Below are 23,438 nucleotides of genomic sequence, written 5' to 3' on the forward strand. Positions count from 1 at the left end.
TACAAAACCTACTTTTAATTCTGTAGAGGACAAAATATCCATATAGAATAATGAAGAAAACATTGATGCTTGAGCATTCCCTGGAACATACATACTTTGTGTTGCACTAGCTGCTGGTAGCTGGGTCAGCATTTTCAAGGAAGATCTTTTTGAAGGTAGGATGCATTTTTCTTTTAGTGGCAATGTACAAAGAACAGCTCTACAAGCTAAAAATAAAGGCACTGTCATTTCCCCTACATCAAAAACTTTGCCGTTTGCACTAATGCCTAGACTTTACTTTGTAACTTTCTGATGCTATGCAAGAGCAGGCACTGGGTGAATAACTGGGAAAAAAGTTCAGATAATAATAAACATTATTAGTGTATCATAGTATCATTCAGGGTTGGAAGGGACCACAAGGATCATCTAGTTCCAACCCCCCTGCCATGGGCAGGGACACCCCACACTAGATCAGGCTGGCCAGAGCCTCATCCAGCCTGGGCTTAAACACCTCCAGGGATGGGGCCTCGACCACCTCCCTGGACAACCCATTCCAGGGCTTCACCACACTCATGGTGAAGAACCTCCTCCTCACATCTAGCCTGAATCTCCCCACCTCCAGCTTCATTCCATTCCCCCTAGTCCTATCACTACCTGAGATCCTGAGAAGTCCTTCCCCAGCCTTCCTGTAGGCCCCCTTCAGATACTGGAAGGCCACAATTAGGTCACCTTGGAGCCTTCTCTTCTGCAGACTGAACAGCCCCAACTCCTTCAGTCTGTCCTCATAGGAGAGGTGCTCATAGGAGAGGATTTTTTTTCTTTATAAAATCTGTTTGAGTATGGAGGATGAAAATTTTGCAGGCAAATCTCATCAGCCCTTTAAAAATTATGTGGTATACCAGGTACTTGTGACACTCTTCCTCTTTCTCTAAAACATGGAAAAACTTGTGAGTGTTCAAACTAATGCATGACCTATGAGCCAGACATTCCTGGCTTTCAGAGACAATAACACAAAATGATCAAAATAATGAATGTATGAAGTTATGAATGTAATCTTACAGCTTCAGTGCAGATGCAATCAGGATTTTACAGACTGGAAGCTATATTTGTGTACAAATTAAACTGATATGCAAGTATCCACAAGAGGGACCAAAATACCAGGCATTTCTTAGCCCACACTGGTAAGTTTTTAAATGAAGGCATATAAATATTGCTACTGAACAACTCTGAGCTCAGTCATGACACAAGGTAAATCGCTTTTTATTGCTTTCATGTGGAGAATCTTACTTGTTGGAATAAAAAAACAAATTCATGTTCACAAAGTACAAAAGCCTGAATCGACCTTGCTTCAGTTTATGAAGTATTTCCCTTCTTTTAACAGCCACAGGATAATAGTTTTATGGTTTGAACTTGAACTTAGACACCAGGCCTCAAACTCCATCCCTTAAAACAACAGTAGGGAAACTTTCAGAGTCTGAATATTGAGACTCAGAGCTAATCAAGGCAGAATAATAAATCTCAGCACACTCAATATTTTGGAAGTTGAGACACAGAGCCAATTCTAAATCCAGATGTTTGGCCATGTACCCACATATTTGCCCTTTATATGCATTCATTTATTTAACACAAACTCAAGAATCCCTTCTTTTAGAAGATTTGGCAGCACAAAGATAATGAGAAGCCTTACCCTGTCACTCCACTCTGTAAGGAACCAGCTCTTAGCACAGGGACCCATGTCACAGTTCTCAATATCATTCGGCCGTAGCTTCATATTACATTCCTCATCATCAACAATGTCTCCAAGATTGCTGACGCACTTGACATCTCGAGTCCTCTGCCCCACTCCACAGGGCACTGAACACTGTGGAAAAAAAGGAGAGATTGCAACAGGACTGCATGCAAGAACTGCAGTGGTTTGTCAGGTTATGCTATGAGAAAGTGCAATGAATTTGTCCTCACAAGCAAACCTATTGGGACTCTCCCAACTCTACTCCATATAGTATTTTAAAAAAGCACTGCCCAGAAAGCTTGTGCACATCTGTACACCCACACAGCTGCCTGTTTTGTATTATTCAATCACTGGTTTTCAGCTTTCCAGTTTTCTTGAACTAAGGTTCATATATTTTCAAGGCTTTTCATATTCTACCTCCCTGTTTTAAACAAAAACAAATTTTATGTTATGTATGTTGGAAGAAAATTCTTATTCTTTTGTGAGTTGGTGCCCCACATTAATCAATCATACTTACTGAAGTCCACTCTGTCCTTATCTGCCATTCACTGCAGATCTTCAGCTGGCAAGTGCTGGTTGTCTCTGGTTTCTCCAGGTGCTGACAGCGGTACTGCTGAACTGTCAAGGTACGATTGGCATACATTTGCCGGCATAAGATCTGTCGATGCTGCATACCAAGGCCACATGTTTTACTGCACTCAGACCACTCCCCTATATCCCAGCTAAAGGGGAAAAAAACACAGAACATGAATTCAGTAGCGAATTCTCTAGTAATAATCTTAACAGAACTCAAATGACATGACTTTGATGCTGGTACAGACTTTTATGAAGTAACACTTAAGTCACTCCATGAATAACTTCCACCTTTTATGAAGACAATGCTATGTACTTGTACTGGCTGCTAAGCAAGCATACAGAGTGCACAATTCATTGTTTCAAAACACATAATAAACATTAATTAAGCTACTACTAGCTTTTGTTTTTTTTCCCCCCAAGACTCAATCTATATTATTACTCTAATGACAATTCCCCAAAAAATTAAGATATGATGCACTGCAGCAAAAGCTCTAAAAAATGACAGTATCACAGAAATCACAAGTCCTGGCATTCATACATCAGTAAAACTAAAATAGCTAATGATAAACAATGGATAAAGGGATTTAATTTTAGAGATGGAAAGAAAAAATCCCTGTAGCTTCTCATTCAAAGATTCCACTGTATTTAATCACTTCTGTATAAACAAGTAATTTTTCCCTTTTGGTTTTCATTTCAAGCACAAAGGCCTACACAAACAAGGGAAGTATCTGAACTGTTCACACAATTTATTTCAGAACTCTTGTAGAGACCATGTGAAATATCTATATTCTTTTAAACACATATTTACATGTCTTTGTTTATAGTCCTGATTTTATCCTGTGTAAAACAAATGAAGCTGAATTAATATGAGTTGTTAGAAAGAAAAAGAGAAGACATCTCCAAGCAAACAGCTTCAGAAGTTCCCAAGTGTCTAATATGCACTAGGAAATTGCCTGTCAGGCATCTCTAACAGTGTAACAGCACTCACATCATTAGAAACTTTGTGGGATAGTGTGGTCACTTGCTGCTGAGAACTGATGAATGTAACCACAAGAAACATGGAAAATAAAGCTGCTGACCCAAAATAAATGGACTTTCTCTGTTTGTTTTCCATTTTTAAAAGTTGCTCAGCCAATTTTAAGTCACAGTCTCTTGATGACAAGTGTCTTCTCAGACGGAAATCACAGCTAAGCTGCTTTTATTAGTGTGCTGAAAACAAGGATAATCACTTCAGAACCCAGTCTTCCATTTGAAGAACCAATGGATTCCAGGAAAGAGAAGTGATGTTTATGCAAGGGCTGTTGTGAGCACAATCAGCCTCATCTTTAAATATGACAGCATGGAATGAACAGGTGAGTACTCCAGCACGCTGATTCAATGTGAAGCAATATAACTGACAAGCCTCTTCTTTAGACAGGTACATGCAGAATCCTATCCCTTGAAAGAAATTTACCTATAGAGAAACCATGTATAGTGTGCCTGCCTGAACACACGTTTTGAGAAACTGCTGCACTCACTTGTTCCCAACTTCTGTTTTGTCTAAATACCATTACTGCTCCCTGTGAAGGGGAAGAAAGCCACCAACTAAAGATAAAAAATAAGTGCATAGCTCTTAGAAGTTCATAGTAGTTTTCTCCTTAGAAGTGTCTCTTTCACATGCAAAATCTCAGTGACAATGGCTTTATTTCACTTGACTTAAATATTATCTTACAAAGCTGGACACGGGAAGAGGTTGCATGCCTCCTCTTCTGGGATGGGTTTGGTGCTGCTGTCACAATAACTCTCAGGTACCTCCTCATGTGTGATTCTGTTGACACAGTGGAAAACTGGGTACTGAGATCCTGAAAGAAAGAAAGAAGAAAATTAGGTAATACGTTGCAAAAGACTCTGCAGTGGCAGAGGACACCTCCATGGTAATAGGGAGCATTTCATTACAAGAGAAGCCAAGTTCAGTCACAGAGAAGTGGTCAAGATACAATCCATAACTGCCAGTTGAAGCCAACCCACTGACTTAAAACCAGTGTGATTTTAGTTGTTTTAGGCTATTCTAAATGTGACTTCACATGGCTAATTGTTTATTTGTATTGAAGCCTTGTTAGTGCAGATATTCAGAATTATGCAGAGATAGAAACCATGAACAGGAAAATTAACTCTGAACTCAAAGAGAAACATTCTTCTTAGCTTAGACCTAACGTTATTTTTTTCCCCACAGAATGAAACAAGCACAAGTGGATGCTATTCAATCAGATGAGCAAACAAACCATTTACACTTCTTCCACAAACTTTTCCTGGAATGCTTTCCTTCTCAGATTTCATGTTTGCCATTCGAAATGCATGGATGACGTCTGATCATTCTGCATAAGGTCATATTTTTAAAGTAAAACTATACTGGCTGACCTTGATACTGACAACATACTTCAGAATTTTGGGAAATATAGTATAAATACCAGTCCTTTTCCATCCCTCTTCCTTTTCACTTCAGTTTTCTGAAGTCACATTATTGCTATTGCAGCAGAGGCAAAGATATGGCTGATGGAATCCCTGTGAAATCTTTCCATAAAGATTAGAAATCCATTGACAAAGACACACAAAGACACTGGGGATGTACCTGACAAATCTGGAGAGGCCTCATGGAAGGATAAAGAACATCAAAGAATGCTGTGGAAAACAGCTGTGTATCAAGAGTGTGAGAGAGAGCAGCTTGCCATAAAATCTTGAGATATTTCCTTGCAGAGGCAAATGCCATATATTTCCTTTTAATTTACATAGTTTATAATGCTATTGTTTCTATTAACTTAATACTGACACATTTTGTTTGTAAGATAACAGGAAACCCCAAGTCCAACAATACTTTATGCATATAATAGCTGATGAATAGCCACACTGCTTCTTCCCACCACGCTGATTCTCTCCCATGTTGGAACCCTGCTGTGTGACACCTATTTGCTGTGCATGGCGTATGAAGCACTTACCTTTCCCACAGGTAGTAGTGCATTCAGTTTTTCCAATCTGTTTCCAGTTGTGTTCTCGGTTTTGTCTTGGTGGTTGTACAGCAGGCACCTGATTTTCTGGCTGATGAGAAGGAAATCTTCCTGGCTGAATAACTGGAAAAGTTCCAGCTAAGTGTCCAGTGAGAGTGTCTGTCTCCCTGTGCAAATCCTCATCCTCGTGATTTGTACTTTCTGGCAATCCTAACTGGCCATTCAATGGCTCCCCTGACGATGGACAGTAACAAAAAAAGTTATGAAAATGAGTCTCACTTGCAAACACCATTCTGTGTTTTATCCACTAATAATCACAACTGGAACATCACTAAACTAGAAAGCAGCTTTCATCTGCTATGTAGAGACCTCCTAATAGTTTCCTGCAACGATTGTGTTGTTTTAAACTAAGATAACCAAGTCTCAGCCAGCAAATACATTAAAATCTGAAGAATCTCCAAATACACTGAAGAGTTAATGTATCGAGCATCAAAATTTCCCAAGGCTTTTTATTTTGTAACATGCTCTGTCTTCTGCACCTCCCTGTGTCACAGCACAGCTGCTCCTCATAACAAACAGGCTGCAAACACACTTGGAAACTTATCAAGGCAAGCCACAAACATTTAAAAGTAGGACCAAACTCGCTTGCAAATTTTCTGCTGTCCTTGAGAACTTCATACCAGCACACATCTAACACATATTGCTAACAGCACATATTCACAATTTAGATTTCAACTTATGTAGGAAACAGTTTTCTCTTTGATCCCTTCCAGTCAGGAGAGAAAACAGAAACTGCAAAGGACTTTCTTTTAAGCTATCTGAAAGTCTGAAGAGAAAAATAGTATTCTATTTAATTTCTGAGACGTGGTTACAACACTCCAGCTCGCGCAAAGCCATCGTTAATAGTTTAACAACAGAATTGTTACCAAAAGTAGAAATCTGTGACCAGATTCCCTGGTACAGTATAAATAATTCCTGCCACAAGGAATTCTCTGAAGTTACCAAATCTATGCAGACTTCTCTTTCAACGCATCAGGTCAAACTCTGGGCCTCTCACATCAATGGCAGCATTTACACTTGAATGTAATGATATGGATTTCTCCATTAGCTTATTTGGTAACAAAATGTGTTTAGTAACAGGAAACAGTGCCACTTTACCTGGCCTCCTGTGAGCAAGCAACTGAGGACTGATGACATTGTCTCCTGGAATGATATATTCATAATGTATACCTGGGTTAGGCTGCTGATGTATCATCTAAAAAGAAAACCAGTCATATATTAATTTCTTCTACTATGACATTACTAAAGCTTGAATATGTACTTCAATTGATCAGCTACATAACATGGTTTATCCCTGGTCAAGACAGAAACAATGGTTAATAACTGTCTCAAAAAAATGCAAAAAAAAAGAGATCAACTAGTTAAAATGAATAACATTATGCCATAAGCACTGCTTAATAAAGCTCAAGTGAAAGGGTTAGAAAGGCCCACATGCTTGTTAGAGCAGCTGGAGTGCTTGTGCAACCCTCCTGCATCCTTCCACACTACTAATTTTCAACTGAATGAAGATGTAGACAAACTCTAACAAAGTCTTCTTTATGAAACACAAGCAGGTAACAAAAGCTTTTCTTCTGTAAATGTAAAAAATTAAGCCAAGTTGCTTCAGAACACTGCAGCACAAGCCCATGTGAGCTCACATAAGCACACATCTGAAAGTCAGTGTCACCTCTTGTGTGCTTAAGTAGTTATCTATAGTAAGATCCGAGAAAGATGTGACTTTCTGAAAGCTGTTTACAACTGCTAGCACTACTCCATATGCAACTGGCTTGTATTGCATTGCTGCTGCCGAGAGCCTGAGCATACTCACACCAGAAATGCAGGGATGCCATTAGCCATTTCATTAGTTTAGCTTTGATTACTTCTGCACTGCCTCTGCTGACATTGCTGCTTTCTAAGTCCTGAACTCTTTGCAGGGATAGGTCTGGGAGAAGCCTCAGACTGCATTTTAACTTAAAGTACACCTTTTAAAAAAAATGACTACCACAAAACCAAACCAAATACCAGAGCCTGCACTGGCAGACCATGGGCTGAAAAGAACAAAGTCATACTATGCCAATGGCATACCCAGCAGAGCACACTTAATGCTTCAAGGTTTCACTAAATTCATCACAAAAACTAACACCAACTAGCAATTCAGACCTTTGTTTTCCCTTATGTCAAAATCACTTTTTCATTGCCAAGTATAATACCTTGTTCCTCTCAACTCTGTCCCTTAGAGATCCCTCACTTTTCTGAACCATCTCATAATGGTAACATTTTTTTGAATGGTTTGTCCTTCCCATGTCACTGTGTTATCCAAGAAATACACCCTGTTTGTGTTTGGTCCCAAGGGAACTGTGAAGCTGACCTCAGAGGAAGGGTACGTGTCACCTTCCAGCACCAGGACTCTGTTCTTAAGACTCTTCCAGGAATAATTTCCCAATGGTTTCCAATGTTTTTCAGTAACATTTCTCAAAACTGACAGGCACTTGTTATAAAGAGCTTAACTGACAAAACTGCTAGGAGCGTATTGTCACAGCTTTCCTGCAGTAGTTAGGCTTTGAGTTAGTGGATCTGAGTCTTTGTAGCAACATGTACTTCATTCTTGGGCAGAACTGGTATCTTTTTTTTGTCTTGCTAATTATAACCTGCTTTACCTTTCCTCTACATTTTTATAATATGATCAAAGCCGTCTGGAGTTCCCATCTGCAAATCTCTTCAGTTTTCTACAGAGAGCACAAAGATAGTGAGTATGGATGAAAAGAGAATTACAGGATTGTGGAAGTTCAAGACAAAGTCTGAAAGAAGATAGCTGTATCTGCACAGCTAGAAATTTCAAACCCATAAGAGAGGCTGTGTCATAATGATGATGATTGATTTTCTGTAATCTAGCACTATCCATTTCTATCACCTTATAATGAATTGTATTATGCCTCTACATAGAGGCATACAAGAAACATCTCAGTTAAGAGTCCAGACAAATGAGATCTGGCAATCCATAGCAGAAGGCACAGAGCAAAACTGATAAAGCCATGGCTGCCATGCCAGCTTTCTCATACCCATAGCAAAAACCAAAAAAAAAAGAAGAGACTAAGACTGAAGTAAAATGTGATAAATTTAAGATAAGAGTTTTTTTTATGGTATTTCTTTGAAAACATCTCTTTAATCCATTCTTTGATCCTTTTCTCTCTGGGTCCTTATGTATTAGGCAATCAGTAAAACAACCAAATCAATAAAACAATCAATTATCAGCTAAGAGCACCCTGTAACTACACAATGACATAGATACTTGAGATATGTGGAGTCTGCATTGCAGAATCTAGGAGTCCCAGGCATTTAATCTTTCAAGCTTTTGCAAGGTTTATATTGCAATCAATTAGAAATTATCCAAAAAGAGGTAATGTTTGCACAGTTACTATACTGCTTCAGTAAGACACCATTGAGCAGATGGGGAATGACTTTGTCAATATCTAACTTTTCCCAGCTGAGTAATCAGGGTAGCTACTATTCATTTTTTCTATGAAACAACCCAGGACACTCACTTTTCCACCCCATATTGCATTTAAGGGCAAAGAGGTGAAACAACCATTGCACCAATTAATCTAGTTTTTCCAGTGAATGGATTTTGCTATGTGAAAGCGAATAATCTCAGAAACACACCATTTATCCTTCAATAAGCTCTAATCAATTCCAGTTATATTTCATATTTCAATATGATGCTGTAAAAATCTGTCTCATCTGAGGCAAAGAGCTTTTTCAGTGTGATTCCCCTTTCTTAGCCACAATTTTTTCTTCTCTCTTTCCCAAATGGCTGTTACTATCTAGGTTCTACTAGCACAGCTCTGTATTAAAACTGCCCTACACCAAATCCTGCATTCTGGGTTTTTTTTATTTTAGTTTAGTTTGTTTTGAAGAAAACTGAGATGATTTCACTCTGTGAGAGGGTATATCTGATTTAGGGATTTCACAGAATCACAGAATTAAGCCGGTTGGAAAAGACCTTTGAGATCATTGAGTCCAACCTATCACCCAACACCATGCAATCAACTAAACCATGGCACTATGTGCCTCATCCAGTCTCTTTTTAAACACTTCCAGGGATGGTGACTCCACCACCTCCCTGGGCAGCCCATTCCAATGACAAATCACTCCGTAAAGAATTTCTTCCTAGTAACCAGCCTAAACTTCCCCTGGTGCAACTTGAGACTGTGTCCTCTTGTTCTGCCTGGGAGAAGAGACCAACCCCCACCTAGCTACAACCTCCCTTCAGATTCATTTCACTGTAAAATTAAACTACACCAAGTTTGCTGGAGTAGGAAAGTATCCAGACAAAATCCAGTTAGTACACACCCCCCCAGATATTTGCATGTTTTATCTCTATTTCATTGAACATGTCAAATTTGCTTTACTGGATCAATAAAGTCTGACAGAAAAAGGCTTAAGCGTTATTTAGTTTCATGTGGTCTACACCAAGATGGGAGTAACAGCAAGCAATAGTAAAGCACCAAAAATACTGTTTCAAAATAAAAGGAACAAAAGAGTGACACAGTACTGGTATTGAATGCAATGTTATTGTTGTATGCTAACAATGCACTAAACACTTTTTTGTGCCTTTTCATCAGGAAGATTAATATATGCCCAGGAAACTTACATAGACATCAAGGACTTCATTTGTGGGACCATCAGCTAAAAACGACTCTCCTGCAGTGCTGGAGATTTCATTGGGGCGTTTGTAGGTGAACATTGTCCCACCACCTTCATATCTCCCAGGTCGATCAATTGCCCAGTTTCCATTGATGATGGACCGTCCTGATCGACTCCGCAATGCTGTAGAGGACAGGGACAGAAACACAAGGACTTAGATCGAGGGAATCACCTCTGCATACAGGTGTTCTATGAGCACCCAAAGGTACTTTACAGTGAGACGTTCTCTGATGCCAGGGGACAAAACTGTGTGACTGCTGAAAAGAACACAGTTACATTTAGCAGTTATGCAAAAAAAACCCCAAGCTTAGTAAACTTCGTGCAAACACTTGGTATGTTTACGCTGAAGAAAAGCAAGAAAAATCAGGTAACTTGGAAACCATTCTCAGCAGTTTTTCACATGCCTCTCAGCCAGCCAGCAACATACACTGAACACAAATGGATGCCAAAGAAGAGCAGCGGTTTTCCTCCACTTCCCATTGAATTGCCTCTTATGTAATTTAGAACAAAACACAGGCGGATACAGAAAGTCAGTACATTACACAATGCCAGAGGAGAAGCAGGTAACAGTGTAGAAACACATTTATAGGGTTGCATTTACTCCTCATGAAGCCATTTGGCTACTCATCCTATTTCCTCTTTGGAATGCCTTTTTTTTTGGACAACATCTGGAAGAGCCCTGATCTGTAGCACTGTCTGGAATGACAAGCTCTCTGAAAATGCCAGTGGGATCTCTTGCATCAAGGAAAGTGACTTTGCATACCAAACCAGGGAAGGATAAAATATGGATTCAATATCCAAATGTACAGTGCATTCCATCTGTCACTATGGGCAAGTCTAGGTATTTCTAAGTATCTCTATACTCTCTTGTTCCTACTTCCTTTATCTATGTAATTATCATTTTAAGCCCTTAAGGTCAGAAACTCCTTGACACACGCACAATTTCATGCATTATTATAGTTATAGATTTTAAAACAGTAGTATTTGTGCTGCTGGGAAAAAAGACTTTATAACCTCACAGGCATGGCCTAAATGATGGGAAATTAAATTTATGGCCTTAATTCCACAGTAATACACATTAGACAAGAAACTTAAACTGTTCTTACACATTCCAGACCTCTGAATTAACTGAATCAATCAACAGAAACAGACTTTCTGCTTTTGCTGCAGGCCTCTCACTGAAGAACATCAGCGTGAGCGTGTGGTGAGAAAGTCACAAAATGTCAATTTAAAGGCACATTACGTTAATTGTTTGTTGGACTTCATCAATTTTCAAGCATCACTCAACTAAATTTTTCACTTATGTTTGTGATTTCAAGTCAGCTAGCATTAGTTTGCTTTATGATACATGCACAGAGGTAAGCAATACTGGTATGTTATCTAACTACACACACTAGATGTGAATTCAGTTGTATGGGCTTTATTGATCATCCCTGCACTAAACCAATACAGTCACATTTCTAGAAAGGATAAGGACTCAGCAACCTACTCTATCAAAGTGGTGTAACAAATGACATGAGAATACAGATACAATCTTCAAGTTTCAAATGTAAATTACTTTAGCCTTTATTATAAGTATCCCAATGTTTAACAGGATTGAGTCTGGTTCTCATCTGTATTCACACATTTTGGTTTTACATGATGCTACATGTTTATTTTCACAAGAGCTATCATACAGCTACTTGTTTCCCAGTTTGCATTACTGACACATTAACTAAACAGTGTCTCTACTGTGAACATTAGTTGAAAAATATTTTACCAACATTAGCTAAGAAAATGGCTTCACCATTATTCATGCAGTGCTGGAAGGGAAAATCACAGCTCACATGCCATTGCATAGAGGTTAAATAAAAAATCCATTCACACTTGTTACATTTTACTTCAAACAACTGTTGACTAAATGCTTCTGGAAAAATTGTTGGAAACTAGTTTTATATTGGTTTTCTTGTATAGAACACTTCCATAACTTCACAATCAGAGATTTTTTTCCTATATTGCTGCTAAACAAATAAATTAATTATCAAGAGCTTGGAAAAAAAGAAGAAGGAAAACTGGTTTAAATTGTTGTTAATGATGAAGCTGTAGAAAGATGGCTGAGAGTCTGAGAGTCCATTAAACTTTCATTCCGAATCCATCGTATGACAGGTTTGAAAGAGGCCTTCCCATAGGGGAAAATGGGCCTCTGCAGCTACCACCTCAACTCTGCTCCCTGAAGAATTTTTATGGTGCTAATACTTCTAGCCAAAGCATGAAAGATTATGAAAACTTTTATCATTAATTCCTCCTGAGGAATTCCTCATGCAGTCTATATCTGATTTTACCATTCATCCTGGGATCAGCTTCTTAACTAAACCCATATAATTTACAGTGGCCTTCAGTAATGTTTTGTGCTAGATACAGAATCGCAGAACCATAGAATCAACAAGGTTGGAAAAGCCCTCAGAGATCATCAAATCCAACCTATCACCCAACACCTCATGACTAACTAAACCATGGCTTCAAGTGCCACATCCAATCCTTTTTTGAACACCTCCAGGGATGGCGACTCCGCTACCTCCTCAGGCAGCACATTCCAATGGCTAATAACTCTTTCTGTGAAGAACTTTCTCCTCACCTGGAGCTTAAACCTCCCCTGGCACAGCTTGAGACTGTGTCCTCTTGTTCTGGTGCTGCTTGCCTGGGAGAAGAGACCAACCCCCACCTGGCTACAACCTCCCTTCAGGGAGTTGTAGACAGCAATAAGGTCTCACCTGAGCTTCCTCTTCTCCAGCCTAAGCAACCCCAGCTCCCTCAGCCTCTCCTCATAGGGTTCGAGACCTGTCACAAACCTCATTGCCCGCCTCTGGACACGTTCCAGCAACTCAACATCTTTCCTAAACTGAGGGGCCCAGAACTGGACACAGTACTCAAGGTGCGACCTAACCAGTGCTGAGTACAGGGGCACAATGACTTCCCTGTTCCTACTGGCTGCACTATTTCTAATGCAGGCCAGAATGCCATTTGCCTTTTTGACCACCTGGGCACACTGCTGGTTCATGTTGAGCCAGATGTCAAACAGTACCCCCAGGTCCCTCTCTGCCTGGCCACTCTCCAGCCACTCCGACCCCAGCCTGCAGCACTGCATGGGGTTGTTGTGATGAAAGTGCAGCATCCGGCACTTGGATTTGTTAAATGCCATCTTGTTGGACTCCGCCCATCTGTCCAGCCTGTCAAGGTCCCTCTGGAGAGCCCTTCTACCCTCTAGCAGATCAACACCTGCTCCCAGCTTTAATATTTCATGTTATTCTGGATTCTGTGATATGAACTCTGACCAACACTTCTGCTTGGCCTACAATTCTATGACAAAATCTCAACCAGCCATGTGTTAAGGTTTGTATTTCAATTATCCAGAGTATTAATTCATTTTCTACAGCTCATTTTACAGCTCTCCTCTTAAAGATGTATTACACCTCCTGTCTTGCTGTTTATCAATACTACTTTTTTTTTTTTTTTCATTTCACATTAAGTCAACATTATGCAAGAAGAAGCTCTTCTTGTGGCATTTTCCCAAGTCTAAATTCTGGGAAAAAAACCAAACATTTGCTTGTGAAAATAAAGGTTCACATAAACTCAATCTAAAAAGTATATTCAGGTTGAGTTACATGGCAAAATCCATATCACAGCTTATTTATCTGATGATGATGATGATGATTATTGTCATATCTTCATACAACAAAGAGAAAGTGATGAATTTAGAATTTTTTAGAATAAACCAAACCAGGTTGGAAGAGACCTTCAAGATCATCGCGTCCAACCCATCAACCAATCCAACCCACCCAAACAGCTAACCCATGGCAAAGAGACTGACTAGAGAAGGGAGGACTACTGCCCACTGCAGGCTTGAACTCATGACCTTCCTATTAAGGGTCTTATGCGCTACCAATTGAGCCACATCCTATTCCCTAAATTAAATTTAATAGGAACAAATGGCGACTGGCTCTATGAGACCTGTAATTTACAATGTAGTCACGTTAATGTGTCAGGTATTGCTAACATCACACATGGGGAATTGTTACATACTATCAGACAACATCATTAAAAGATACTATAAAATAGAAAAAGAGAAAATCAGAATCTCTGTTGTTTCCATCTTACCTAAATACTTCTTAATATTGACAGAAAAAAAAAAAGCCAGAAAAAGACTGAAGTACTTTTAGATTGGAAGAACACTATCCCAAGTTCTACTCAAATGCTTTACAAACTACATGAAGTCTCCAGACAGAATCAAAGTTATTTCTCATATATTAAAATTATTATGTGTCTCTCATGTGGTTCTTGACCCAAAGGGAGGATAGTTCCTCTCTTCTGGGAAGGGGATTGTGTGATCAGTGGGAAACAAAAGGAAGGCTTGTCCTGTTGAAGATAACAGCAAATGTCTTGTTGGCAATTTAATCCAGGGTGCCTTGACAAGCTGTAGATTCAAGATGCAAGTCAAAGATTGATAAAATGCAGTAAAAAATTGTTCTATGATTTTCCTCAACAGAGGCAGCTACAAAATGAGAGTGAGATGGATGCAGCTGCCAATTAAAGAAAAGCATCTTATTTTTACACCTCAGCACAATTTTTACTTGACATATCTCACTTGAAGCATATTTTTGGTATTTTACTTTGATAAGTGAAAGTACTTCTGAAAAATAAAATTCTGTTGCTGTTTAAGCTACATTTAAACTTAAGAATGTTTTGGCTCAACTAGGTGTCTTGGAAACAACACCACCTTCCCAGCATCTTTAAAGAGAGTGCCCAGAAACAGCTGTGGTAAATACTATGATAAGCACTATGATGAAAGAAGTTAACGAAACACACAACTTCTTCTATGCTTTGGTGTCAGAACCTTAGTGTCTTTGGTCTGACTGTGAAAAATGTACATTAGATTTACAATTTAATTGTGTCAAAATAACAATCTAAAAATATTGCTTCAGGAACATCTGATGCATTCCTGAAAGAGCTATGGCCACAAGTAACAGACAAATTTGTCACAGATGCCATACATAATTTTCATGCAGTCTCAGCCCTCTTGTTGAACTCACTGCTTTTTGACAGGTATTGGCCAGGTTTCAATTACAATGGCAAGACAATTATCAATTTATCAAATCTCCAAAGCAGCACCATAGGTGAATGAAGTTTTGCAGTAAAATACTGCTGTCAATGTAATTTATTTTTTTAATAGTTCTAAGACTGTCCTCAGAGAAAGAAGCTTCATCTTGCTCAGAGCTCCTTGTCTGTCTGTTCTTGTAGACGATCCAAGGCAACAAATCCCACTATAGGTTTCAAAAAAATTCTGTCCCACCCAACCCACTCTTTTTTTTTTTTTTTGTACTAGCAAAGAGAAAATAGAATTTATTTGTTTAAAGGTAGATGGTTTAGGTTAATCATTGCAAACAGAAATGCTCATTTTCTGCCACTGCAGCAAACAGTCGTCTTCTTTTTGGCATATTTATTAATATGTTGCTCTCCTATCTTACTGCTGATACAGCATCCTCTTCACTCAGTTACATCTGGTCCTTCTTTCACTGCTGATTACAAAAGCCATGCTGATGCATCAGCACAAGAAAAATGCTGGGGCAGCAAAGCAGAAGAGACAATTAACTACTGCTGCAATGAATAATACAGGCTTTGAGAAACAAAACTGATTTCTCTTTTAGCAATATAATCTATTCATGTCCAGACACTACAGCAGGCTCAACAGCTTTGATAAAATCTCCAAAGAAATTTCAGATTTAATCTGCATGTTAAAGAATACATCTTCAGCTTTTATCAGAAAAGGATACAGTATTTCCCTACATTGCTTAATACAACCTTCTCATAGTTACTATTAACATTAGATGCTTTATCCTATCTCTTGCATTATGACTACAGTATTCTCACACTTCAAATTCTAATACTTTGGTACATGAAAGTCACTATGGAATATGCATCCAATCATTCATGACATTTTCAGAATATGTGATTATATGACACTTACTGTCCTTCAGCATCACTATTGCTCTTCCACTCATCATAGTCAGTCCTACTCAGGAACAGTGTGCAACACTGAAAATCTAACCAATAGTCTCAAATACATTGAGATATGACTCTAAATAGCACACCTAGAGCACACAGTTTCTAAAAGTGTTTATTGTAGGGTATACTAATATTTACTGACAAATCAACTGAAAGAATAAGTAGGAATAAAAGACAAGCCTCACCTTTATGTTAGCGTTATGTTTATGACATCTCTAGCACAAAAATAACATGCTTAGTCCTCTTTAGCATGATAGGCTTTATTAAAATGAGGCTAGTGTGAAGGCATTAATGGTATGCTATTAACTATACAGGCAAATGTTGTTCTGAGTCGGGATATCAATAACTGCTACCACAATTAAAGATACAACAATCCAATTCTGCACCAAGAGTGTTTTGATTCCCAATTTGTATCAAAATGTATGGACTGCTATGAACTAGATTACATCACTCTTCAACACAGTGATTGTCTTTTATGAGTAAGACAAGTAACAAAATGCCAGAACAGTATTTGCTGAAGGTAAGAATCATTCCAACAAGAAGCCAAAGTGAGCAGGTTTTCTATTCAGTAAAACAAGCTAAACTTAAAGGACTTAGATAATTAATCTCCACAGTGACATTGTGTGATAAAGAAGTACGAGCTTCCCGTTTATTTTTACCTAGCCATTCTCTATGATTATGCACCTCAAACACATTTTAATAAGTACTATTAAAATAATCTATATAAAGCTCAGTCACTCCCAACTTGCACAAAAGTTTCCCTCAAGTTGAAAGGGTAGGAGGATTTAACTGAATTCACAGTTTCACTAAAATCAGTGCAAATCTTCTGCTGTTTCCCATGAGAGATAATTTTAGCATTGCTCAGGTTTATCCTGAAAATACTTAAGAGGAAGGACAGGAGCAAAATGGGAAGAAGATGAAGGACAGAGGAATGGACTAAGAACCAGGTATGTTTTGTATCTGTACAGAAATCATGTTAAATGTATCTGCAGTTGCACATCTCCTGTTCTGGGAAATGCAGCATCTCAAGGGACCTTTGTGGTTCAGAAGGACATAGGAATTGATCAGCAGAATAACATACATGCAATTCATAATTGTGAGGTTTTTCATACAAGCATGTAGTGGTTTGGGTTGGAAGGGACATAAAAGATTGTAGATTATGTAGTTCCAATCCCCCTGACATGGGCAGGGGCATCTTCAACTAGACCAGGTTGCTCAAGGCCCCATCCAGCCTGCCTTTGAACACTTCTGGGGCTGGAGTCTCCACAACTTCCCTGGGCAATCTGTTACACGAAGAATTTGATCCTAATGTCTAATCTAAATCTATCTTCTTCTAGTTTGAAGCCACTATCTCTTGATTCACCTTTGTAAAGAGTTCCTCTCCAGACTGGAACAGGCTGCCCAGGGGGGTTGTGAAGTCTCCTCCTCTGGAGATATTCAAAACCCATCTGGATGCAATCCTTTGTGATCTACGCTAGGTGATCTTGTTCTGGCAGGGCAGTTGGACTAGATGATATTTTGAGGTCCCTTCCAACCCCTAACATTCTGTGATGATGTGTGATTCTGTGAAAAAGGATTGAATTTTTAGCAATATATTTCTTACCAGACCTTTGGAAAAATGGAAAATACTCTTCACTGGCAATAGCTGTAAACCAATTATTTAGAAATAACAAACAACATTCAGGACCAGCAGTCTCTTGGAGGGACACCTTTCCAAGATAGCAGGTGATATTTTAGCTATGAAACTCCCACTGGATCTGCAGATTACAGTAGTTGGCTTAGTTACATAATTTAAGCTAGAATCTTGTCCTTGTATTTCGGGAGTTGATTGGACTGGCTGCTAATGGCTCTGAATGTGATAGCTGAGCCTTCTGGCACAGCTCAGTTGCACATTATTTAGTCCAGCATAGAAACTAAGCACACATTTGGCCTAAATCCTACGAGTGGATAAATGCAATTGAATTATCCTCTAATCTAGACACTACTTCAGTCAGAAGGGCCAGCGTAGTGAAATGCACATGTTTAAATACCCCACTCTCTTCTCCAGCTGGTATAACAAAAAGTGTTTTGTACCTCCTTGCACTCCTAACAATTGCCAAGAACAGGAGGAGCTGTACGACAGCTAAACCAGCCAATTGTGATATCTCTGCAGCACTGTACTTTGTAATAATCAAAAGCTGAAATGGAAAATTATAAATGCTTCTTTTGTTTGATAAATAGCTTTACCTCCTCACAATGAAAAACTGGAGCTAATGAATATTCCTAAGCTGCTTCGAATTTCAAGTGGACTTTCTCAAGAATTTTGGATGCTTTGTGTATTTGCTGAATATTGTAAGCTGAATAAGTTGAAAACTGTAACTCAAAACTCACAGACCTGTGGAGCTGCAAAGCACTGTTGGGTCCTTGAGCTTAGTACATTAATTCCTCTGGCTCAGCGTCTGTCACTCTCACTCTCTGAAGGGATTTACAAACCTAGTGTCTTATTTCAAGCAAGCCTGACAAAGGTGTTGAAGTCTCAAATCCAGTAACACTTGAACAAATGCTGACAACAGGGTACAGAAGAGATCTAAAATAGTCTTCTCCTACTGAAAAGCTGGTTACAGTAAGGGCACACAGCATCATATGCCGAGCTTGGAACCAGGGTCACCACACACGATAGATGTGAACAGGGCATTGGCATGGAGACTGAAGTTACAAGACCAAACAGAGATCAGAGGTTATAATGAGCAGGAGAAGATGGGCTATGATCCATTTAGTGGTCATTTTGGTAAGGATAGGGGAAGCTTTGATTAATTCAGGGGCCATTGTAGGCCACAAACTAAACCATAGTTCTGCTGTCCATGTCCATTCAGCCCTGAAAAAATGTTCAATTCTTCACTTATTTTGTCTTCTAATAAAAGCTGACAACAGCATAGTAATCCTTGGTCTTCAGCTTAAAACAACATTAATTTATTACAGATCTTCAAAGCATTTGGCTGTTAGCAAAGAAAAATAAAATACACACTAGTGAAAGGCTGTCTCTATTAACCTGAGAATACTTTGCCAGAAGATGAATTCCTGGCACAATAAACTGGGTGGTCAGAGGAAAGCTAGAAACACAGCAAATCAGTTCAGCATTGGTATCCACTTTCTCATACGTTATTTCATGGCTATAAGGGCTCGGGGCAGTCTTACATATGTTAATGTTCATGTTAGCCTGCACATTTCAACATAAAAAAGATGCTCTGGGACTGAACTGATTTGATATTTATTTGACAAAGCTATCAAACACCCAAGTGATACCTGGAAGTAAGCCCAGAAACCTATAGACATGACAAAAAGGGAAATAAATTTAATTTCATTGATGATTTTCATGGGTCCAAGAACAACGAAATAGATGTCTGAATTATTTCATTAAAAGAACCACAGGATTATCCCAAATACAGATAATTTCAGTGTATCCCTTATCATTCTGTCATTGGTCTTCATTCAAGCTACTTATTAAACTAATGAAACAAAACTGTTCTATGATCAATTTCTTTTTATGGAAGCATGGAATAAAAATGGATTTTCAAGTTGTAAGGCTATCCTCAGATAATTAAATAAATCTGGCTAATTAATGACAGGATTTTGTCTGCAGCACAGATAAAACAGTGGAGTCTGGATTCTGAATAGATAATAGAAGAAAATGAGTTAAGCATCACTAGTACATACTATATAATTATTCTACCATTGGGAACTAAAGTTTTCCCAAGCATGTGTGGGAAATAATATGTAAATAACAAGAAAGATGCTTTTCCCTTGTTTTACTATGAAATAATATGTTTTCTTACACCTGCACTGTGCAAGCAGACCTGCAAACTGCTCTGCAGGTAATATTTCTCCAGTTTGATTTTCTAAACCTTCTGCCTCCACTCCCACAGGTCTCCTGATTAATACACTGACCAAAGAGTATTATATACACAGATTAATATAAGATAAGACTAGATTTTCCAGAGGAGCTAAAGGAATCTCAGTAGCAAAACCAGGCCAAGTTTATGCTTGTAAACAATGATATATGACCACAATGCATTGGTCATACTGAACATTAAGTATTCAACATTTCAAAACCACATTTATTTCTCATTTACAAGTCCACATTAGAAAAGAGAAACCCATGTCTTCACATATTTGATTAATTTATGTTAAAGTTTGAGGAGCTCTATCTTCTCCCTGTAGTGGAATTTCTCCAGAATGACTGTTTCAGAACTACAGAAAATAATTAGTTATAGCCTTCATTTTAATTTAACCCCAAAATTATCTCATATACAATCTACTCTTCCTGCACTTCACACAGCATCTTTAACATTGTTAGAATAGATGTACTTTCTGGAAAAAGTGTACTTTCTAGTACACTTAGCTTCATATTCAGCTGTGACCATTTTTTCCACAGTTGAGATAAACAAGAGTGTCTTTTTATGAATGTTGTGAGTAAAAAATCTTGTTAAGTATCTACCCTCCCAAAAGTAATTTAAACTGGCTTTGTGTTATAAACACAAATGAATTAATTGGTGCAATGGCAACAGCCTAGAAAGACGTCTAGAAAAAGATTTCATGCTACTGAATGACACAATAAATTCTTACCTGAGTACCAAGTCTTTAACTTTGTATGACTTATGTTGATCTGATTAAAGTAAAAAATAGGAATTTTATCAGGGAGAGAGAGAGTTCTCTTAATTGCTACTTTTTTGTCTTTTTTTGCGGGTGGGGGGGAGTGGTTTGGAAGGGTACATTGCAGCTAGACCACAAATATTGCCAGAATTTAAAGTGGTTACATTCACAGGCTACTGTCAAATCACAAATCAAAGCACTGTGCACATTGTCTTCCACTGAGTGAGCACCTTAGAGATGCTTTCCCATGCCCTAATATATTAACCGGGCAAGCTGTCACTTTTGTGTCCAGCAAGTTGTTTATCTGCATAAAACTGTGATCCAAAACCTCCTTGTACTATAATTCTGCAAACAAATCTGATTTCAAGTGCCACCTCAGGATCGAGTGCTGTGCTAACACATTGGCTCAGATTCTAGAATCCTGCTGAGAACAAAACAAGATCAAAGTGGCTGAAACTGTTCTGGAGAATGTTAATGCTGTATCAGGGAGCCACAGATGGTGGAAAGCCTTACTCCACCCTCTTCTGCAATGTAAGACAAGGTTGCTTGCTTTAAAGTGGAAAAGGACATCACTTAAGAGAAACTCTGCTTACTGCACTGCAATTTCTGCTGAATAATTCCCTTTCCATCTCCTCACCTCCAGTATAACTTACAGCCAAAGTGACTCAGAAACAAGAATCCAAGATCTCATTCTGCTCAGTCCCATTCATCATTCAGGCTGACCTCTGCCTATACAGCACTGAAAATTAAGTTTATCAGGTGGCCTCCATGCTACGTGCTTCACTGGCAAAGAATTGCCCATCTTCAAGCAGGAAAGGATTTTACTCAACACATCTATTCCACCTGCAGCCTTTTGAGGCTTCAAAGCATAGATTCCAACAGTTAACATGTAAGCACTACTTCACTAGTTACCCTGCTATTAAACTATTAATATTAATGACAAAACATCACCGAAAACATGTTGACAAGGAGGAACTAAAAGCTCAAGTGAACTAAAACAACCTTTTTAAAACTTTGCTTTCCTTCATGGCTTTTACTTCACCAATTGAGCTCTTTATGTGACCTTTATTTAATTTCAACTGTTAAACTGGAACCATATGATGCAACTTACAATTTACCCTTTTATTCATGACTAATGGAATACAGAAATGGTCTAAGAACTGCTGAAAAAATGATGATTTTTTGTTTTTTTTTTTGAGAAAAGAAAGCCAAAGAAGGTCAACTATATAGACTTAGGAGAGGCTTTAGGATCTTTTAGATGCTAGGCATGTGGTATGCAACTGCTTCATATACCACGAAGCAGAACTAGCAGTAACTGCCAAAGTTTGCAGAGCTGATTATGTAACATACAGCAGTTGAATTTAAGAAACAGGCATTCAGTAAAGCTACTGAGCAACCTACATTAAAAAATAAAAAGGCATAAAGTTAGTTTAAACAAATTAATGGAGCCAAAGAATCTTTATGGAGGTGATCACTAACAATCCAGGTAAACAGCAATTCACAGATATGTCTTTCATTGCTTTTGGTAGATACATAAATCCAGGTTCAAATTCTCTCATATACTTCAAAGACCTCATTGGTAAAGTGAGTTTTTGTTAGAATGAGCTTTGGTATTTCCCATCATATTACTTTTCAATTATCATCTTCTTACCTTTACTTTCTCCACCCCTTCTATTTCTTTTGTAATTATTAATTTTTGTTTTGATACTAGCTGATAAAAACTTTGCAAACTGAAATACAAACCTTGCCCATCTAAAGAAACCATAAACACCTGATCCAAGAACATTTCCACACAAGTGAAGGAAATCACTGCAGGTATCCCCATTGACAGTCTCTTCTGGTTTAAAGAGCCCCAAACCGCTATTCAAAACCAAACCAACCAACCAAAAACCAATCAGCCAACAGAAAACAACAACAAAATCCACAACAACAACAAAACTACAAAAAAAAACCCCAACATAAAAAAGTCATGGATTAATACTGCTAACCACTGCAATATGAGTTATGTACTGGCTGAGCAACATATATAAAAGCTTTCACTGGCCTAACAGCCAAAAAGCAGCAAATAGTGTTCTCTGAACAGTGATATTCTCTGGAGCTCACTATCACTGCCCTGCTGTCATGTTTGATGAGTTTTTCAAGACTTTTCTCAAATAAGTGATAGTTCCTTCCCACTTTGAAATGCATTATCAAGAGAAAAGCTGGGAGGCCTTTTTTTCAGTTATTATGTTGCAGAAAAGATAGATGTTAGGCATCTCATAAAAACTAAACTAAATGTTAATCACTCTGGGACAAAGACTTCTATCTTCACTCTCCATTTGGAGTGTGGCAGGAAGCTCAACACTATCCAGCAACTGATGCTGTAAACAGCATAAGCTCTTCAACATACCAATCAATAACAAATAATGGTTTCCAATGCTTCCGAGGCAGGGCAGGAATATTAAAGGAGCAGGAAAAGTGCAGCATACAATTGGATTAAATTTCCATGGAATGAAGATTTATTTTATATCTGTTGCCCCCAAACTGTAGTCTTGTTGTGTTTGTGTGCACACACACAAAGGCCAAGGAGCCACCAGCATATCCATGTTTAAACCTGCTCAAAGACAAGGAACTTTGCAGCACTCTGAGCTGTCTACAAAAATCCCCCCATGCGCTGGTCACCAGTGACCAAAGAAGACAGTATGTTACTGCAACCTCAGTCTTATGTAACATACCAAACATACCAGAAGAATAATCTATTCAAGAGATCTTCTCTCATCTCT

The 23,438-nt window shown here is 38.5% G+C and overlaps 1 protein-coding gene across 2 annotated transcripts in view; it reads right to left on the bottom strand.

The window, feature by feature from the left end:
• The window catches only part of THSD4 (thrombospondin type 1 domain containing 4), a 255,995-nt gene that overhangs the window by 21,796 nt on the left and 210,761 nt on the right, over positions 1–23,438 (bottom strand). For both annotated transcript variants that reach the window (XM_068143956.1, XM_068143957.1), the window contains 6 exons: positions 9,956–10,131; positions 6,424–6,520; positions 5,257–5,499; positions 3,996–4,125; positions 2,226–2,430; positions 1,667–1,840 (listed from right to left, as the gene is read on the bottom strand). In XM_068143956.1, the coding sequence (XP_068000057.1) occupies positions 1,667–1,840; positions 2,226–2,430; positions 3,996–4,125; positions 5,257–5,499; positions 6,424–6,520; positions 9,956–10,131 (1,025 nt within the window). The remainder of the gene's footprint in view (positions 1–1,666; positions 1,841–2,225; positions 2,431–3,995; positions 4,126–5,256; positions 5,500–6,423; positions 6,521–9,955; positions 10,132–23,438) is intronic.

This window comes from Melanerpes formicivorus, unplaced genomic scaffold, assembly GCF_026170545.1.
Source record: "Melanerpes formicivorus ecotype bairdi unplaced genomic scaffold, bMelFor1.0.p_v2 SCAF_10, whole genome shotgun sequence".
Taxonomy (NCBI): Eukaryota; Metazoa; Chordata; class Aves; order Piciformes; family Picidae; genus Melanerpes; species Melanerpes formicivorus.